This window comes from Dermacentor silvarum, chromosome 2, assembly GCF_013339745.2.
Source record: "Dermacentor silvarum isolate Dsil-2018 chromosome 2, BIME_Dsil_1.4, whole genome shotgun sequence".
In the NCBI taxonomy this organism is placed as follows: domain Eukaryota; kingdom Metazoa; phylum Arthropoda; class Arachnida; order Ixodida; family Ixodidae; genus Dermacentor; species Dermacentor silvarum.
Genome location: NC_051155.1, coordinates 255,602,122 through 255,620,522, shown reverse-complemented (window position 1 = coordinate 255,620,522; position 18,401 = coordinate 255,602,122). Strand labels below are relative to the sequence as shown.

The 18,401-nt window shown below is 49.4% G+C and overlaps 1 protein-coding gene across 1 annotated transcript in view; it reads right to left on the bottom strand.

Moving 5' to 3' along the window:
• Positions 1-7,864: 7,864 nt before the first annotated feature.
• Positions 7,865-18,401, bottom strand: part of LOC119443169 (retinol dehydrogenase 12-like) — a 69,315-nt gene continuing 58,778 nt past the window's right edge. Inside the window, exon 7 of the mRNA XM_037708333.2 lies at positions 7,865-8,957. Coding sequence (XP_037564261.1) covers positions 8,757-8,957 — 201 coding nt within the window. The 3' untranslated portion in view covers positions 7,865-8,756. The remainder of the gene's footprint in view (positions 8,958-18,401) is intronic.

Below are 18,401 nucleotides of genomic sequence, written 5' to 3'. Positions count from 1 at the left end.
TACACTTGCAGTCGTGAAGCACTGCGTATGAAGAGCCGCAAGCTTTTCAAGCATGATATATCCTCCATCTTTGATTAAATCGACTGTTATTCCATCTTCTCCAGCAGCTTCTTCCCTGGTCATGTCTTGCAAGGCCCTTCTAACTTCATCGCTAGTTATAGAAGGAGCCTCTGTATCCTGTTCATCAGTACTTCGAATGAAAGTAGCTTGTCTTCTCTGGGAACTGTACAGATCACTATAGAATTCTTCCGCTGCTCTTATTATGTCATCGAAATTGCTGATGATATTACCCTGCTTATCTTTCAGTGCCTACATTTTGCCTTGTCCTATGCCTAGTTTTCTTCTGACTGATTTCATGGTGTGTCCATATTTTACTGGATCCGCAATCTTTTCCACGTTATAATTTCGGATATTCATTACTTTCTTCTTGTTGGATCAATTTCGACAATTCAGCGAATTCTATCCGACCTCTCGAGTTTGACATTTTCATGTTTTGTCGTTTCTTTATTAGGTCCTTTGTTACTTTAGGGAGCTTACCTACTGGTTGCCTTGGTGCGTTAAATCCCACTTCAGTTACTGCTTCTGAGATCAACTTGTTGCGGTTTCATTCATTACCTCTATGTTCTCTTTATCTTCCTGTTCTAAAGCTGCATATTTGTTTGTGAGCACCAGCCTGAATTGGTCTGTTTTTACCCTTACTGCGTCTAGGTTGGTTTGTTTCTTCTTGACTAACTTTATTCTTTCTCTCTTCAAATTGAGAGAAATCCTAGACCTCACTAACCTATGGTCGCTGCACTTTACCCTACCTAACACTTCTACATCCTGCACTGTGCTGGGATCGGCAGAGAGTATGAGATCTATTTCATTCCTTGTCTCTCCATTAGGGCTTTTCCAGGTCCACTTCCTGTTGCTGCGCTTCCTGAAGAAGGTATTCATTATTCGGTACTCATCACCATACCAACACGGATTTAAAAAGGGTATGTCAACTAAAACGCAACTAGTGGCATGTCTGCATCAATTTCCATCTGCACTTGACTTAGGTTGGAAAGCCAATGTTTTGTTCTTCTATTTCAGCAAAGCGTTCGACAAGGCACCACAAGAAAAGCTGCTCCTTACATTAGAACGCAAAGGCCTCCCCTTCAATATTGTTCAATGGATTAGAGCATACGTTTTGAACAGGCTTCAGACATGTACAAATTGGTTCTTCATCATCTGATACACCGGACGTTTTCTCGGATGTCCCTCACGGAAGTATGCTGGGGCTTTTATTGTTCTTAATTCAAGTGATTGATATAGTGTTTGTAGTTCCTGATGATGTGACTATGAAGTTATTCACTGACAAGTGCATTGTATACAAAAGAAATTCATCGCAAAGCAAACATAGCTCATTGCAGAAGCTGTTGCCGCTATTGAAGAGTGGTGCAAGCGTTAGGACATGTGCCTTAACACTGAAAAAAAAAGTGTGCTTGTGCGTATGACGCGCAAGAAAGCTCTCAGTTGTTAATCATATCAAATACAAGGTAAAGCCATTTAAAAAGTAGCAAAATACCAATACCTAACCTTAATAACTTCAGCTTAATCATGTGAGTAGATCAGTAGAGATATGTGAGTAGATCAGCTTAACAACTTAAGCTGATCTACTCACATATCTGACACTTGTGAGTTTGCCCTTCGTAAAATATGGTACTTAAAATAAAACTGAACATTGCACCAGCAAGTGTTAAGCTTCTTGCATTGAATATGTGCATAATGCATAAGAAGCAAACAAGAATACGCTTCCATGGTCTGGGACCGGCCTACTAAAAAAAATTAGAAAAAGGTCTCCAATCCGCGCTGTGAAGGTGGTTGGACAGCGAAGCTGTAAGCGACAACTAGAACGATTACCCATTTCGACGCAGGTTCACATGCACATGCACTTTTCCTAATTAATAGCCTAAGACGATTCGACGGCTTGCGGCTTGGCTGGCGCCGCTACATCATGCACCTACAAAGAGTGGATCAGAGAGAAGAGAAACGCCTCGTACGCACGCTGCTCTTCAGGAGTCCTCACTACACATGGCCTTCCCATAGCACTGCCACAACACACATCAGTTGCTAGGCGGGTTCTTCTTTTACATAGGAAAGTGTAGTTACGTCACTCCCTGCTTCGTATGCCGTCGCCGCGGCAGTCTGCGAAACAGCAATCTTTACCGAGAAGCGTATGCAGGCGCAGGAGCGCCTTATCAGCAATTATGTGCCGCTTGTTCTTTATTGAAACGTATGCTGTACTGTATGTTGCATGCGTGGTTCCAAAGATTGTTTGCACTGTTCGCTTCACTTTGCTGAGTGCTTGTAGCCTCTGCCTTACGGGGGTATGAGCCATTGCAGTTTTGGGGGTATGAGTCATTCATGATGACAGTTTTCTGTCGACGTTACGCCACGAAGAAATCCCGGGATCATAGCCATAGACAGTTTCACTGCAAAAAGATATCGTTAGATTTGCGCGTATTAATAGGCAGGAGGTTAGTACCGTGAGTAGAAAAAAAGAAGACACTATCTCATTTAAGGCAAACAAGTACCATCCAGACGCTGAAAGTTGGACGTAAAGTTGGTTGTCTTACATTTCTTCATAATATTTCATCACGTAAAATAATGTAATAACCCCTGAATATCTCAAACTTCTTGGGAATCGACGAACTCCGCAATGCTACAGTCACCCGTTAACTCACAACATCGAACAATCAAAAGTACAGTATTTTTCTGCGGTCTATCGAAGAGTGCGATTGTTTACCGCTGATACGGTGGCTAGATGGGTAGGTGTGCCGACCGAGCATAGTTCGCCACTTCTCCGCATCATGACGCAGAAGTGGCGCTGCGGACAGTATAACGGCCGAGCTGCGCGCAACGTCGGCTGCGCTGTGTAGACGAGCAGCGTACGTGTTTGATAGTATCGCTGCCTCTGCTCTAGCTTTGAAGTACGCGCTATACAATGCCGTTTTGAGCAGTGTAGGCAAAGCCAGAATGGGGAATTGTTACTGTCGTCTAAGAAGACACGCTATGCTGAAGTCAATTTTCTAGCTTGGCGATTGGTCACATCACGCGGCGCTCCAACCCATTGCATTAAATACGTAGATGCATTTTTTCCATGCATCAAACAATACTGCAGTGGTTTTATACGGTATATGGAAACGTGTTTACATGATATTTAGTGAGTTCTAATGTTTCAATTTCGAGAAATCCAGCTATTGTGTTTATTGCTGCCTCAGTTACGGTATTTAAATTGTTACGAGACGAATTGTGTTGGTAAGTGCATATGGTTCACTGTTGGTTGCAATAAAATAAAGCAATACGTATTGGGCTAGATTCATGAATATATTTAAAATACAAGCGCTCTCATAACTTGAGTCAGCGGACGCACCAACATAAATAGCCTAGCGCCAGCAAGGTCGATCGCAACGTTGGTCGACCACATCATAAGATTATTCACAGCACACGCCTCCGCTTCAGGTGATTCCTCTTCTCCCTGTTGCTTTCGCGCGCGGTTTTCTTGCCCTTGACAAGAAAGTAAAGGCGTGAATAGAACTTCACAACATCGTTTGCGAGCTCTTTCTTGTGCCGCTCACAGCCGATCAAATTCGGAGGATTCAGCTGCAAAAAGGATGCAAAGTCGGCGATACTGTTCCTTCGTAACTCATTTAAACTGAAGCACAGCTTGAAGGCGTCTTCGAGCGACGCTACCAGTTTTTTTTTTTAGTGCTTCAGAAGGGAGCAACAGCCCTGACCTACTCATTCTGTTGAATTCAGTAATGTCCCTGAGCAATCGGAGCACTTGTTTCTTTGCAGGAATATAAGCCTAGAGTCGCTTTTATTTTCCCTGTAGCAGCGCAGCGGTGCTCGGTGTCGCAGGCGCTGAGCACCTCATGTGCGGCTTGCAAATTTCCAATGTCGAGGAGCTCATGCACGTACGCTTTTCGGTGTACGGCTTGCTCATTAACGTCGCCGATACTGAGCTAGCAAGCTACTGAGCAGCCCGGGGAGAACATTTCCGCTGTATTTCTCACAAGTTTTGAGCCTGAAGCCCGACTTGCAGTTCGGAGCGAAGCAGTAAGTCTCCTTGGTGGTCTTCTTTGGTGGAGAAATGCCGCCGCTAATCTCGCCGGTCATTTTTCCGACTTGGAACATTCCACATCGCTTAGGAACTTGCAAAACAGTACGGGAGACGCAGAGCTCTTCACCTTTGAAACTGACATGAACAGACGACATACAACTATTCCAATACGGGCTTTATTTTTTTGCTCGCCGCCAGCCCCCTGTAGCAGACGACGCGCGCTGCGGAACCGTTCTAGTGACCACAGCGCCAATTTTGCGTCATGACGCGAAGAAGCGGTTGACTACGCTCCAGACGCGCCGGTCGGCACACCTACCCATCTAGCCACCGTACCACTGAATATTATTGCGATAGCAATTATATGGACACTCAAAAGCAGATTTCTGCCGTCGGCGTCGCCGTCGCCGTGAGGTTCCGTATGACGTCATTAAGGGCTGCAGAAGTAGGCGTCTCTTTTCTCCTTTACAATCACCATATATGTAGAGCAAACGCGCCTTCTTCAGACGCGCGAGAGGCCATGGGGGAGGGGGAGGGAAGGGAGGCGACGTTTAGCTGCGGCACCAAGTGCCTATTAAAGACGATAGTCTTTCTTGGGGAACTTAAACGCTGAAAATTTGGTCTGTCGGTCTGTCTGTCTGTCTGTCTGTCTGTCACCCGATTCAGCCACCCGGCCAAAGTTGGACCACTTGCTTACCGCCCACACTACTTAAACTGGTACGGCTGTTCACACTTGTGAACGTTATCGATCACAAAGTAAATATTACGCATATCTGAGGCGCAACATCACTAGGTAAGTATTAGGAGGTGTGTTCCTTTAATAGAAAATACATAGATACGTAACTCTAAAGACCCTAGTTTCTTAAGCTGCCCTGAAAATGCCATGATATGCGCGCCAACGAACGACGTTCCCTGACTGCGCGCCGACGAGCGCCCTCTGCCATGGAGGGAGGAAACCCTCTGCACAAGCTCATGTTTCCCGATGTATTGCCAGATGGCGTCCATGTCTCACGCAGCGCCTCCTCAATTTTATCAATGCCAGCCAGATGCGGCCGATTCAACATAAAGGAAGCGCTGTCTGAGGCAGGGCAAAACATAAATGGCCGCTTGATGAAATAATGCGGTAAAATGAAATCTGTTCAAACAAACCTTCATGCCAGGACGGAAATGGTACGAGAACAGCATCACGGGTGGCCGCGGATCAGACCAGCACTCATGTAGTACGGCCGGCAGAAGACCATCGTCTTTCGACGACATTTGCAGCGAAGCACGCAGATACGCGGCAAATTTTTTATATCAGAGGCTCCGGCAACAGTCACCAACGCCGCACGCATTTTGAGCTAACGCGGGCAAAACGCCGATGGCGTCGACAACAGTTATGCGTGTTCCGATGCTGCTGCATGTCCAAGTTTATACAGCTGATAAAGCTAATATCATTACTCCGTATAGCTCTCTACAAGTTTGCTATCGCAATTGATGCTTCGCCTTTCAGGTGAAACTGCGACAACTTTTTTTGAAGCTAACGAGATTGCAGCTGCACTGAAACGCCACTTTTATTCATCTATGTTGTATAATGTTACACTGGCACGATGTGTCCGTTGCTATAGTGTTTATTTCTCTGTTTGTATCACTAGGACACTTATGTGCTGACGCAATCCCTCTTGCTCGGGCCGATTTCTGGCGTGCGGTATTTTAAAATTAATAACACAGTAGCATAGCAACCTCACCATTTTATTGCGATAGCAATTATATGGACACTTCAACCGGATTTCTGCCGTCGGCGTCGCCTTCGCCGTCGTCGTCGTCGTCGCCGTGAGGTTCCGTATAGATAAAATCTTCACCGCGCGCCGTATGCCCGAGCGGAAGCGTGCGGGGACGCGCGCTATCACGGAGAGCGAACGCACTCAATCTCCCACGCGCAAGCAACGAAGCGGGAAGCCAGCGCCGGAGGGAACGGGGGGGGGGGGGGGGGGGGGGGGCACTGCCAACAACCGCGCGCGTCGCTCGACCGCACCGTCTCTTATCTCTCCCACGCGCAAGCAAGGAAGCGGGAAGCCAGCGCCGGAGGGAGCGGGGCGGCGGGGTGGGGGGCACTTTTACTCTGCCAACAACCGCGCTCGTCGCTCGCCGCACCGTCTATTATCTCCACACGGCTCTGACCTTTATGCACTGTGCATTCGCCGCTCAGTTTCTGTTGAAGCGATAGACCGCACGTACCTTCGCCCGCTGCAGCGTATGGGCTTGCTGCCAGCGTTTTGACAGTCGTTGTCTGCAGTCATTCAGTGTGACCTATTCATGTTTGTTTGTGCGCGCTCACACCACAGTTAGTAATAGTCGGGCCACATTTTCCAACGCACGCTACACATGCAATGCTGCCCGGATCGGCAGTGCAGCGCTACAGGTGTGTCCCTTCGCACGCGCTGCCCACGGGGAGCACTTCTCATCTACACTACCGTTTCACACGCGCCTTCTCATGGTCATCGAGTCTCTCTTCATGTCGGTCTACTTACGCCGCAGCACACCTGCTTACTTAATCAGCTCATGTTTACTACAATTCATATTGCTACCAAAGCCGCTCACCTTACTTCGTATGACATTGCTGTGTTGCTATCGCATTCATTGCTTCGCCCTTAGGGCGAAACTGTGACATTTTTTTGAAGCTAACGAGATTGCAGCTGCACTGAAACGCCACTTTTATTCATCTATGTTGTATAATGTTACACTGGCACGACGTGTCCGTTGCTATAGTGTTTATTTCTGTGTTTGTATCACTAGGGCACTTATGTGCTGACGCAATCCCTCTTGCTTGGGCCGATTTCTGGCGTGCGGTATTTTAAAATTAATAACACAGGAGCATAGCAACCTCACCACTTTTTTCTCTCATGTGCGCTAGCGCTTTGAGAAACGTTGGCTAATATCCAGAGCAGTCTCAATAGCGTGGCAACAAGTTACAGTGAGAGGGCGCCACTTGTTCCTGTCTTTCCCTGCGCTGTGGCATGTCAAGCGCCTCTGTGGCAGAAAGCGTTGCACGTTGTGCGACGATGTGCGCGCGCGCCAGCGCTGGACAGCGAGGCATGTGCGTACAGCCGCGCAATACAACGACGCTTCAAGTGGGCAAGGACATATAGGCAGTATGCGTATACGAAACAGCAGGTTCGCTTACTTCGATTATCCTCTCCGGTCATTTCCGCACAAATTTCTCCCCCGCAATAATGTACTTTTTTTTACCGGGGTGAAGAGAAATCTATCATACTGCTATCATGGAGAGCATAGTGAACTTAATCAGCCTGGCGCAGAGGCACGAGAACGCGTCAGCAGACTGCCATTCCAGAAAGCGCTGCGCCAGGCCTTCTGCGAGTCACCGGCTTCAGAGGCCCTGATTTCGTGTATCCTTAAATGTAGACAACTGTCGGTGCGTACCAGCAGTAATGCAGCAATGACTGCACGCGCTCACAGCTGTCCTCCCCGTGCATCTACTCGGCGATGTAAGCACGTTGCGACGTTGGCGACGTTGCGTAAGCATTCTTTGGCGAGTACCCCAGCCCTGTCACGGATTAAGCCTTGTATCAGCATAAAAATGCGTAATTTGCAAAGTTAGGACATTCAGTCGTTATAATAGTGTAAATGTAGATGATGGGCAGCTTTTAAGCGATAAGGAACAATTTATACAAAAATAAATTGGTCACAGAGAATACCCATAGGATACATAGGGCTCCATATAAAATACATGGGAATGCATACAGTAGGTGTGGCCAAACTCAAATTTCGAGTTCGGTCAACTTGAAAATTGGGGTTAGGTCGACATGAAATTCAGAGGTGGGCCAACTGAACTTTAGGGATGAGCCTACTTGAAATTTGGGGGTGGGCCAACTTGAAATTTGGTGGTTGCTTACACATACTCCAGTGGAGTTTCAGCATTCCTTCCTGCACCCCCCGTGCCTAAAGTGTTGCGCTGCCGGTCGCGGGTTCGATCCCACTTCGATGGAGGCGAAATGCAAAAAGGCTCGTGGACTTAGAGGGTGATCACGATCCATCGGGAGTCACCCACTACATCGTGCCTCATAATCAGATCGTAACTTTGGCAAATCAAGTCCTAGAATGTATTTATTTCTTGCAGCGCCCTTTGCAGGTTTCTGCGAAGGAGGGACGACGTGTAGCCATCATTCGCCTGTCTTAATGCGGTGTTCTTTCTTTTTACTACTTCCGTGGTGTGTCGCACTTGCTCCTGCTGGTCATTCCATCCGCAGCACAAGAAGACGAATAGCACCGGGCGCCATCATTTAAACAATTTCTTGAGGAAACCCGCCGTGTCAGCGCCTTCTACAAAAATCCCCTCGTTGACAACCTTCGTCACAAGCATGGCCGCTCACAAGAAAGGCAAGCGAGCGGTCGACGTGCGCCGAGAAAGCATGACTCAACACATGCTGCATTAGCGACTCCAGTAGACAGCGGCGACTCCGTAGCACTGTCGCAGCTGTCGTGCTGCTGATGTGCCATGCGAGCGCGTGCGTGATGCCGAGGCACCCGCGAAAACGGACGACTAGACCAAATAAACGAAATGCATATTGATTCACATGTAGCCGCGCTCAGAAGGACGCGCGACAAATTCAAGAGAAGACGCCTGTTCTTCGCCTTTAGCCTTGAGACAAACATTTGCGCGCACTTTGGCGGATCACAGTAGCTTCTGTACATGGTCGAGCTCCATGCCGACGAGCCTGACGCTTGTCTCGAAAGCCCGCCTGGCCTCGCGCTTGTCCAGGGCCCTCCAGTTGACCCAGTCATCCGTGCAGTCCACCAGGTACTTGCCACTGCTTTCCACGAACCGGTCGTCCACAGCCGCGTACACGACAGTCTGGGCTCCTTCCCAAGGCGTCTGCGTCATACGAATACCACAAGCGTAATATCTCTCAGAATATGAATACACAAGTCTTGAAGAGAGCTCTAAGGGTACGGCCACGCTAGCGGAAAAAACATGCGGCAAAAACGCGCGGCAACGCGTCATGCCGCGCGCGGCAAAAGCGGCAGGAATCGGGGGTTTTGCGGCGTGCCGCGCGAAATGGGTTCGAGACCCATTTCTGCGGCAAATGCCGCGTGCCGCGAGATGAAGAACCAATCAAGATCGACGAGGGTGACGTCACGGAGCCATCACAACCGGACCACCGCCGGCCCGCGCCGGGTTTTCAATCGACGATCGTCGTCTCTCGCATGAAACAACGAGCGCTCGCAGTGTTGCTCGCGCGTTCGGAGAGCGCGGGCAACACTCGGGCAACTTGACACTGACGAACATATGTATCGCAATAGCGAACTTTTTGGCGAAGCATTTGGCAAGAACCAGCAGTTGTTGCGTTTTCATGATCACGATAATGCGAAAAATCACAGGAAGAGCGTTTGTAGCTGTCCGTTCGAATACGCGCTTTCTACAGAGTCTTCTCAGACCAACCCAAATGTGGAAGATATTGCTGAACGGCTGTAGCTGCTTCCATTTGTCGTTAGTTCCCTCAGACTGCTTTTCACAGCGAAGCTTTTTATGGCTAGCTTCCAGCAGATTGATGTCCGTAGACCAAAAACCATGGGCCGATCCCGAAGATACTACAATACTGGGCCAACCCGCGGCGCTGGTGAAACAGGCATCAAGCACTCCGCCAACCTGCAAAAATAAGTTGAATTTCTTGGGTCCAAATTAGTGATGGAAAACTATCGGTAAATTGACTATCGATAGTATCGATAGTTTTTTTGAAACTATCGATAGTGTAAAAAGACTATCGATAGTATTACTATCGATAAACTATCGATAGTATTACCATCGATAGTTCAGTTGGTCATACTATCGATAGTACCATCGGTAGTCCTTGTACGTCCTTGTATATACGTATATACATTCGTGAGCAGACTTGGGCCGGTATTTTGTAGCGATGCCTTTCCGATGTTAATGCCTTTGCGCGCTTTTCGCGCTTTGTCAGTGGTCAGAGCGACGGTCCGCTCATGTTATCAACGATATCAGCCGGCCGTGAGTGGTGGATGATAAGACTAGTATAGAATAAAGCATAACGCATCGCTACAAAATACTGGTCTTGTTTAGAGCGCTGTAGTGGTGTGCTGCGGAACAAATGATAGTGCGGTACTGCTGTGTCAAGGCAGCTTCGATTCAGTTCAAGCACTGACCTTGAAATCAAGGTCCGTGAAATCAAAGCAAGCATACGTGCTGAATTAATAATTCCACTCGAACTCAGCTCAGAAGCAGGCGCGCTACACCGTGCGTCTCGGGTCGCTGTTGCCAGCACAACAAGGACGTTTGCGACACTAACACTTTATCCGGCAGCTGAACGTAGGGTACATCTGCAGAGCTCGATGACGGCTAGACTGCGATAACGAAGAGTCCTGTCATATAGTTACCATCACCAAAAGTTGTCGACCTCAATAATAATCACGCGAGCTAGAACTTGCAGCATTCATGTGCACGTTCATACAAGTCTCTGCAAGTCTCAGATGAAACGCCATCTAGTGCCGATTAGCAGTTTGGCTTTGACAGTCGATCACAGTGGGTGTAGTGTGAAGTACCGTAAGGCATGGAGAAGATTGAGTACCGTGCGGTGATAAAGTTCTTTGTAAGAGAAGGTTTATCTCCGAATGAAATTCATCAAAGGTTTTTTAAAGTTTACAAGCAAGATTCACCTTCATACTCCACAGTCAAGAAATGGGCTGCTGAATTTAAAGAGGATTGAAGATGACCCGCGCGAAGGGCGCCCAAAAAGTGCAACAACTCCTGAATTGATTGACCGTGTGCACAATATGGTTTTGGAAGACAGGAGAGTGAAGTTGTGCGAAATTGCCGAGGCTGTTGGCATCTCAGTGGAACGTGTAGGTCACATTTTGCATAACGAACTACACATTAACTGATAGTAACGCGGGATAGCGGACACGTGTGGTGCGAACATGACCGACGCGGGTCAATGTGTAGTATTTGTTCTTATCAGCTTAATATCTGATGCGGGTTGTATTTGGACTAGTGAAGCAGAACTGCCGATAGTGTTATCGATACTATCGATAGTTGAGTCACTATCGATAGTGATAGTGATTTCGATAGTACTATCGATAGTATGAAATCAACCGCGCGAACTCATTGCAGTATAAACATGGTTCCCCCAGTGCGTGGTATACGATGGAGGTCTGAAAAGTTCTCGGCCTGATGTAGAAAAAAGCGTTCTTGTGAACTGAATCGAAGCTGCATAGACATAAAAGCAAGAAACGACCCTTGACACAGTAGTACCGCACTATCATTTGTTCCGCAGCACACCACTCCAGCGCACTAAACAAGACCAGTATTTTGTAGCGATGCGTTATGCTTTATTCTATACTAGTCTTATCCTCCACCACTCACGGCCGGCTGATCCCGTTGATAACGTGAGCGGACCGTCACTCTGACCACTGACAAAGCGCGAAAAGCGCGCAAAGGCATTAACATCGGAAAGGCAGTAACGAACAAGCTCTGTGCAAGATAGGTGCCGCGCATCCTTACTCCTGAGCAACACCGCAACCGCATGACGATGCCACAGCATGCTTTGGAGCTTCAGCAGACGTTTTGCGCAGATTTATAACAATGGATGAAACTTGGATTCACCATTACACACCGGAATCGAAACAACAATCAAAGCATTGGACTGAAGCCGGGTCGTCTGCACCAAAGAAGGCCAAGTCAGTTCCCTCCGCAGGAAAGGTGATGGCCTCTGTTTTTGGGACGCTGAAGGCATTCTGCTTGTGGATTATCTTGAAAACGGTAAAACCATAACTGGGGAGTATTATTCTGACCTTTTAACTCAATTGGATCAGAAAATTCGTGAGAAAAGACCAGGTTTGCAGAAGACGAAAATCATCTTTCATCAAGACAATGCACCGGTGCACAAAGGGCATCTTGCAATGGCTAAATTGCCCGATTTGAAGTACGAAGTGTTGGAGCAACCACCCAATTCTCCTGACTTGGCCCCGTCGGACTACCACCTGTTCCCAAAACTCAAAACCTTTCTTGGTGGGCAACGTTTTTCATCAAATGAAGAAGCGATTGCTGCTGTGGATGAGTACTTTTCAGAACTTCCACAAAGTCACTTTAAGGACGGAATCCTGGCTCTGGAACATCGATGGACCAAGTGTGTAGAGCTGAGAGGAGACTATGTTGAAAAATAAAAATAATTTTGAAGGTCCAAAACGCTTTTTTCTACATCAGGCCGAGAACTTTTCAGACCTCCCTCGTATACCACGCACTGGGGGAACCAAGTTTATACTGTAATGAGTTCGCGCGGTTGATTTCATACTATCGATAGTACTATCGAAATCACTATCACTATCGATAGTGACTCAACTATCGATAGTATCGATAACACTATCGACAGTTCTGCATCACTAGTCCAAATACAACCCGCATCAGATATTAAGCTGATAAGAACAAATACTACACTTTGACCCGCGTCGGTCATGTTCGCACCACACGTGTCCGCTATCCCGCGTATTCAAACTAGTACCTACCAATCTGAGTGTCTCCTGACGTCATGCTCTACGTAGGATCCTTTCCTCAGTTCTCCTCTGATTGTGAAATGTGTATGCCACGTGTTGTACGAATAACAGCATGCTTACCAAGAACGACGCCGTGGACAGAAAAGGGAATGGGCGCGGCGGCTGCTGAAGGAGACCACCGACGATTAGCGGACCGCGGACGCCAAACGTAAACGTGCTGCCCGCCAGAATCGCTAGGCGAAAAGAAATGCGAACCATCCAGGTGACCCCGATCCAGGAAACTTGGAACGTTTCACTGGAGCAACGGTCAATCACCACATACACAGTTTCGCTGGTCATCCACCTTCACAGAGTGGAATGGCACTGAATTTTTTATTATTATTATTTTAGCTAGATATGATATTTTTCTAGAAAATAGATGGAAGGAGACAGCTCCAGGGCGAACCGAGACTCTGCTCCTATCGTAGCTATCTTGAGCACCAATCGCAGCTCGGCTATACTTGCAAGACTCGTGACGTTTCCACAGCCTTTCACAGCAATCGGCAGCAATGCCAGTAAAGCAGGACAAGAGGTATCGAAGCCATGTGGTCCTTCACTCTCTGTCCGGTCGCCATTACTTGCTCCTGAGGCTATTGCGTTTCCCGTGCACCGCTCACGTGCCGTGGTCGGGGCGCACGTTGAAAAAACCCACGGGGTAGAAATTAAACCTTGGCCCCCACCACGTTTCTCTCATAGCTCGTGAGTTGCTGTGCGTTTTTGTAAGATCCTCGCACCGCGGCGACGTCGGGAATTGCGCCGACGAGTACGCCGCTATAGCACTTCGTTATTTAATTTCTTCGGTTTCTATTATTGCGATAGCAATTATATGAACACTTCAACCGGATTTCTGCCGTCGGCGTCGCCGTCGCCGTGAGGTTCCCTATAGATAAAATCTTCGCCGCGCGCCATATGCCCGAGCGGAAGCGTGCGGGGACGCGCGCTGTCACGGAGAGCGAACGCACTCAATCTCCCACGCGCAAGCAAGGAAGCGGGAAGCCAGCGTCGGAGAGAGCGGGGGGGGGGGGGGGGGGGGGGCACTTCTTCTCTGCCAACAACCGCGCTCGTCTCTCCGCCCGCACCGTCTCTTATCTCCCCACGGCTTTGACCTTTATGCGCCGTGCATTCGCCGCTCAGTTTCCGTTGAAGCGATAGACCGCACGTACCTTCGCCGCTGCGGCGTTTGCGCTTGCTGCCTGCGTTTTGGCAGTCTTTGTCTGCAGTCATTCAGTGTGATCTATTCATGTTTGTTTGTGCGCGCTCACACCACGCTTGTTCATTCAGTTAGTAATAGTCGGGCCACATTTTCCAACGCACGCTACACATGCAATGCTGCCCGGATCGGCAGTGCAGCGCTACAGGTGTGTCCCTTCGCACGCGCTGCCCACGGGAAGCGCTTCTCATCTACACCACCGTTTCACACGCGCCTTCTCGTGGTCATCGAGTCTCTCTTCATGTCGGTCTACTTACGCCGCAGCACACCTGCTTACTTAATCAGCTCATGTTTACTACAATTCATAATGCTACCAAAGCCGCTCACCTTACTTCGTATGACATTGCTGTGTTGCTATCGCATTCATTGCTTCGCCCTTAGGGCGAAACTGTAGACATTTTTTATAATTCGAAGTATTGTGGGCGTTCATCTATTCGTCGTAGTGAGGTTTGCTGCTATCATGGAGCAGAAAAAAAGTCGCAGTTCCACCCGATAGGCGAAGCATCGATTGCGATAGCAAATTAGTATAGATCTATACGAAGCAAGGATAGTATTTTATTGGGTCGTATAAAGTTGTAAACTTTCGCTTAATAATTAAATATACAAGCACGGTGTCACGCACGCACAAGTAAGCATGAACACATCTCACTCGATGAGCCGGAAACTCGCTGTAAGAACGCCGCAGTGAGAAAGCGCGCCAGCAGAAGCCGGCAAATTGACCCTCGCGCTGCTCTCGTCACGCTTCAACGCGAACTAAACGTCGAAAGCACAGCGCCTGCGAAGCTACCGGCACTCGGCGCATGCACTTTGGCCCCATCGCAGATCGCTTTGAGGATGAGGCCCGCGCGGGTGCTAACTTCGTCCACATCGCAGATCGCTTTCAAGACACGGCGCCCGCGCTGCCGCGCTGTGAGCAGCAGCCGACGGAGCAGAACGCACCCCCCTTCCTCTCCCTTTCCGTCCCCTCGCCCCCGTGCCTCGCGCACGAAAGAAGACCGCGCGCTTCCTGCCTGCCCTCCTCCCTCGCGTGCGCTACATTAAACCACGATTGCCGGCTCACCCTCGTACGCTTTGACTCGCACACACAGCGTACGGCGCACGGCGACGATCTTATCGCCGTTAGACTTTACACGAAACCTCACGGCGACGCCAACGTCAGAAATGCGCTTGGAGTGTCCATATAATTGCTATCACAATAAAACTGGGCCTGGTGCATTGATTAACTTTTCATTTTGCGTTTAGGGACGTAGTTTTATGTGTATGTCATCTGTTAGGACATTAAAGACAAGCACTGGTTAGTTGAGTTACCAGACGGCTTCCAAGGTTAATAAAAAGTCAAATGCCAAAGTTCTGTAGTAGGCATGAAGCGAGCTTGACAATTTTGAAGGATGAAACTGTCATCAACTTGGAGTTTCAAAAATAAAAACAAATTCGCAGTTACGGCTCGAATGACAAAGCGTTGATAGCGACAGCAAAATATTAGGCAAGTAACCGAATTAACATTCGTATACTTTTACCGTCCGTGTAAACTGCAGTCAACGTTCACTTGCTATTTAAACTAACAAGCATGGTGTCATGCGCACAGGCACACATGAACAGACCTAACTCGATGACCGCGAACACTCGCTGCCACAACACTGGTGTGATGAAGAGCGGCAGCAGTAGGCGAAGGAACGCTTCCTGCTGCCTCTAATTTCAACGCGTCTCCAAAACTTGAGATTACGCGACCTCCAACACTACAGAAGGGTGGTTTGCTATTGACCCTTTTAACGGCGATCCCGTGGGCGCTGCCATGTTTGACAACGTGGTGACGCGTCCATTGCTTGCCTCCTTTGCCTACGTGTTTATAATGGATGGGTATGACACGGGTGCAGCTTAGCAAACCTCTATTTCGGGAGATAACGTAGGCGGTGACTGGGTGGACGACACGAAGCTTTGGTCACAAGCAAAAAAAGTCGTAGTTTTGCCCGAAAGGCGAAGCATCGATTGCGATACCAAATTAGTGGACAGCTACACAAAATAAGGATAGTAGTTTTATCGGCCGTATAAACTTGTAAACATAGGCATAATAACTAAATTAAAAAATGTCACAGTTTCGCCCTAAGGGCGAAGCAATGAATGCGATAGCAACACAGCAATGCCATACGAAGTAAGGTGAGCGGCTTTGGTAGCAATATGAATTGTAGTAAGCATGATCTGATTAAGTAAGCAGGTGTGCTGCGCCGTAAGTAGACCGACATGAAGAGAGACTCGATGACCACGAGAAGGCGCGTGTGAAACGGTGGTGTTCATGAGAAGCGCTTCCCGTGGGCAGCGCGTGCGAAGGGACACACCTGTAGCGCTGCACTGCCGATCAGGGCAGCATTGCATGTGTAGCGTGCGTTGGAAAATGTGGCCCGACTATTACTAACTGAATGAACAAGCGTGGTGTGAGCGCGCACAAACAAACATGGATAGATCACACTGAATGACTGCAGACAACGACTGTCAAAACGCTGGCAGCAAGCGGCGGGAGAAGGTACGTGCGGTAGAGCACTGCACGGGCCGATTTTTGCGGCCCGGGCCCGTTTTTACATTAGGCGGCCCACCCGAGCCCGATCAAAACTTTTATGGCGAGACCCGGGCCCGGCCCGGGCCCGGAAATAATCTACGTTACCCGCCCGGCCCGGCCCGCCACCCCTTTACCTTAAGCCCGAGCCCGGCCCGAGACCGAAAAATACATGTTTTTCAGAGTTGAGAAGCCCGAGAATAACTCGCAGAAAGCCCGAGCCCGGCCCGGGCCCGTGTCAAAAAACCTGAGCCCGGCCCGGGCCCGGGTCAAAAAGCACACGCCGTGCCCGAGCCCGGCCCGAGCCCGTGAAAAAACTGCTCTACCCGGCCCGGACGGCCCACGGGCCGGGCCGGGCCCGGGCTTTCGGGTAAGCCCGAGCCCGTGCAGTGATCTAACGTGCGGTCTATCGCTTCAACGGAAACTGAGCGGCGAATGCACGGCGCATAAAGGTCAGAGCCGTGTGGAGATAAGCGACGGTGCGAGCGAGCGACGAGCGCGGTTGCTGGCAGAGTAGAAGTGCGCCCCCCCCCCCCCCCGCCGCCCCGCTCCCTCTGGCGCTGGCTTCCGCTTCCTTGCTTGCGCGTGGGAGATTGAGTGCGTTCGCTCTCCGTGATAGCGCGCGTCCCCGCACGCTTCCCCTCGGGCATACGGCGCGCGGCGAAGATTTTATCTATAGGGAACCTGACGGCGACGCCGACGGCAGAAATCCGGTTGAAGTGTCCATATAATTGCTATCGCAATAAAAGCATGGTGTCACGCGCGTGCAAGCAAACATGAAGGCATCTCTCTCAATGACCGCGAAAACTGGCTGTCAAAACGCTGGAGTGAGTCAGCGCAGCAGCAGCAGCAGCGAGCGAATTGAGCTTCGTGCCAGCGCTCGCATCAACGCGATTTTAGCCGCGAAAACTCGGGGAGGGCCGACTGTGCCCCGCCACAGATGGCGGGCGGGTGCTCGCGGTGCCGAACGCCAGCCCCCTCTTCCCCCCCCCCCCCCCCTGAAACTTCCCGCCCGGCGGGAACTCGAGGCCACAGTACAGCGCGTCCCCTTCAACTGCCCACCCTCCCTCCGGAGCCTTTCGGTGCGGCGGGAGCCACCTCCCTACCCTCGCTCCTGAACGTTGTGCACGACTGGAAGGCTGCGGTTCCTTCCCGCCTTCGCGTGCGCGAGCCAGGATTGCCGGCGCACCGTTGCATGCTTTCACTCGCGCATACAGCCTACTTCGCGCGGTGACGATTTTGGTCACCCGTGGACTTTATACGGAACCTCACGGCGACGACGACGACGACAGAAATTCTCCTAGAGTGTCCACATAATTTCTATCGCAATAAAACGCTTTCGGAGCTGATTAGGCTTTGCCCAAACGGCGCGAGCAGCGTATATAGTGCTTGTTCTAAAATCGGGGCAAAATATGTATTCCAAGCTATCCAAACTTCCTGCTCATGAATTGAATCAGGATCAGCTCTTTTGCTCTTCGTTCTTTATTCGGCAAATATTTTGACGCAGCGGCTTGTTACCGTTTCCGATTCAGTAAAGTTCCTCGACGCAGTCACTATCTGATTATTTTCTGCCTAATCGCTCGCGGGGGTGCTCAGTTCCGATATATTTGTTCTTGCTGCTCGCAAAGCTTGAAACGTAGGTGTTCTGTACATTGCAATGCCTTGTAGCAAAGAGGTATTATCGCTAGTAACTCGCTTACTCTTGTTGACCATCACGAAACATTCAGCTTCGACCATTCATGCGCTATCGATGTAGTCCGTCATTTATTATGCGTATATAGTGCGCATATATTCAAGTGTGTGCACATTCACTTATTCTTGACACGTTGGCGATAGAGCGGGCGCAAGTTTACGTGCGAGTTGGGGTAGATGTGTGTAACCACTGTGCACGAAACTTATTATGACAGGAAGCGGCGCTACTCCCTTCGTCATTGTTTAACGAGCGGCGCTAACTCTTGCCGACGTTCCGGGGCTGAAGCCCTTTCGTTGAAGGTTAGCGATACAACGCTGGCGGA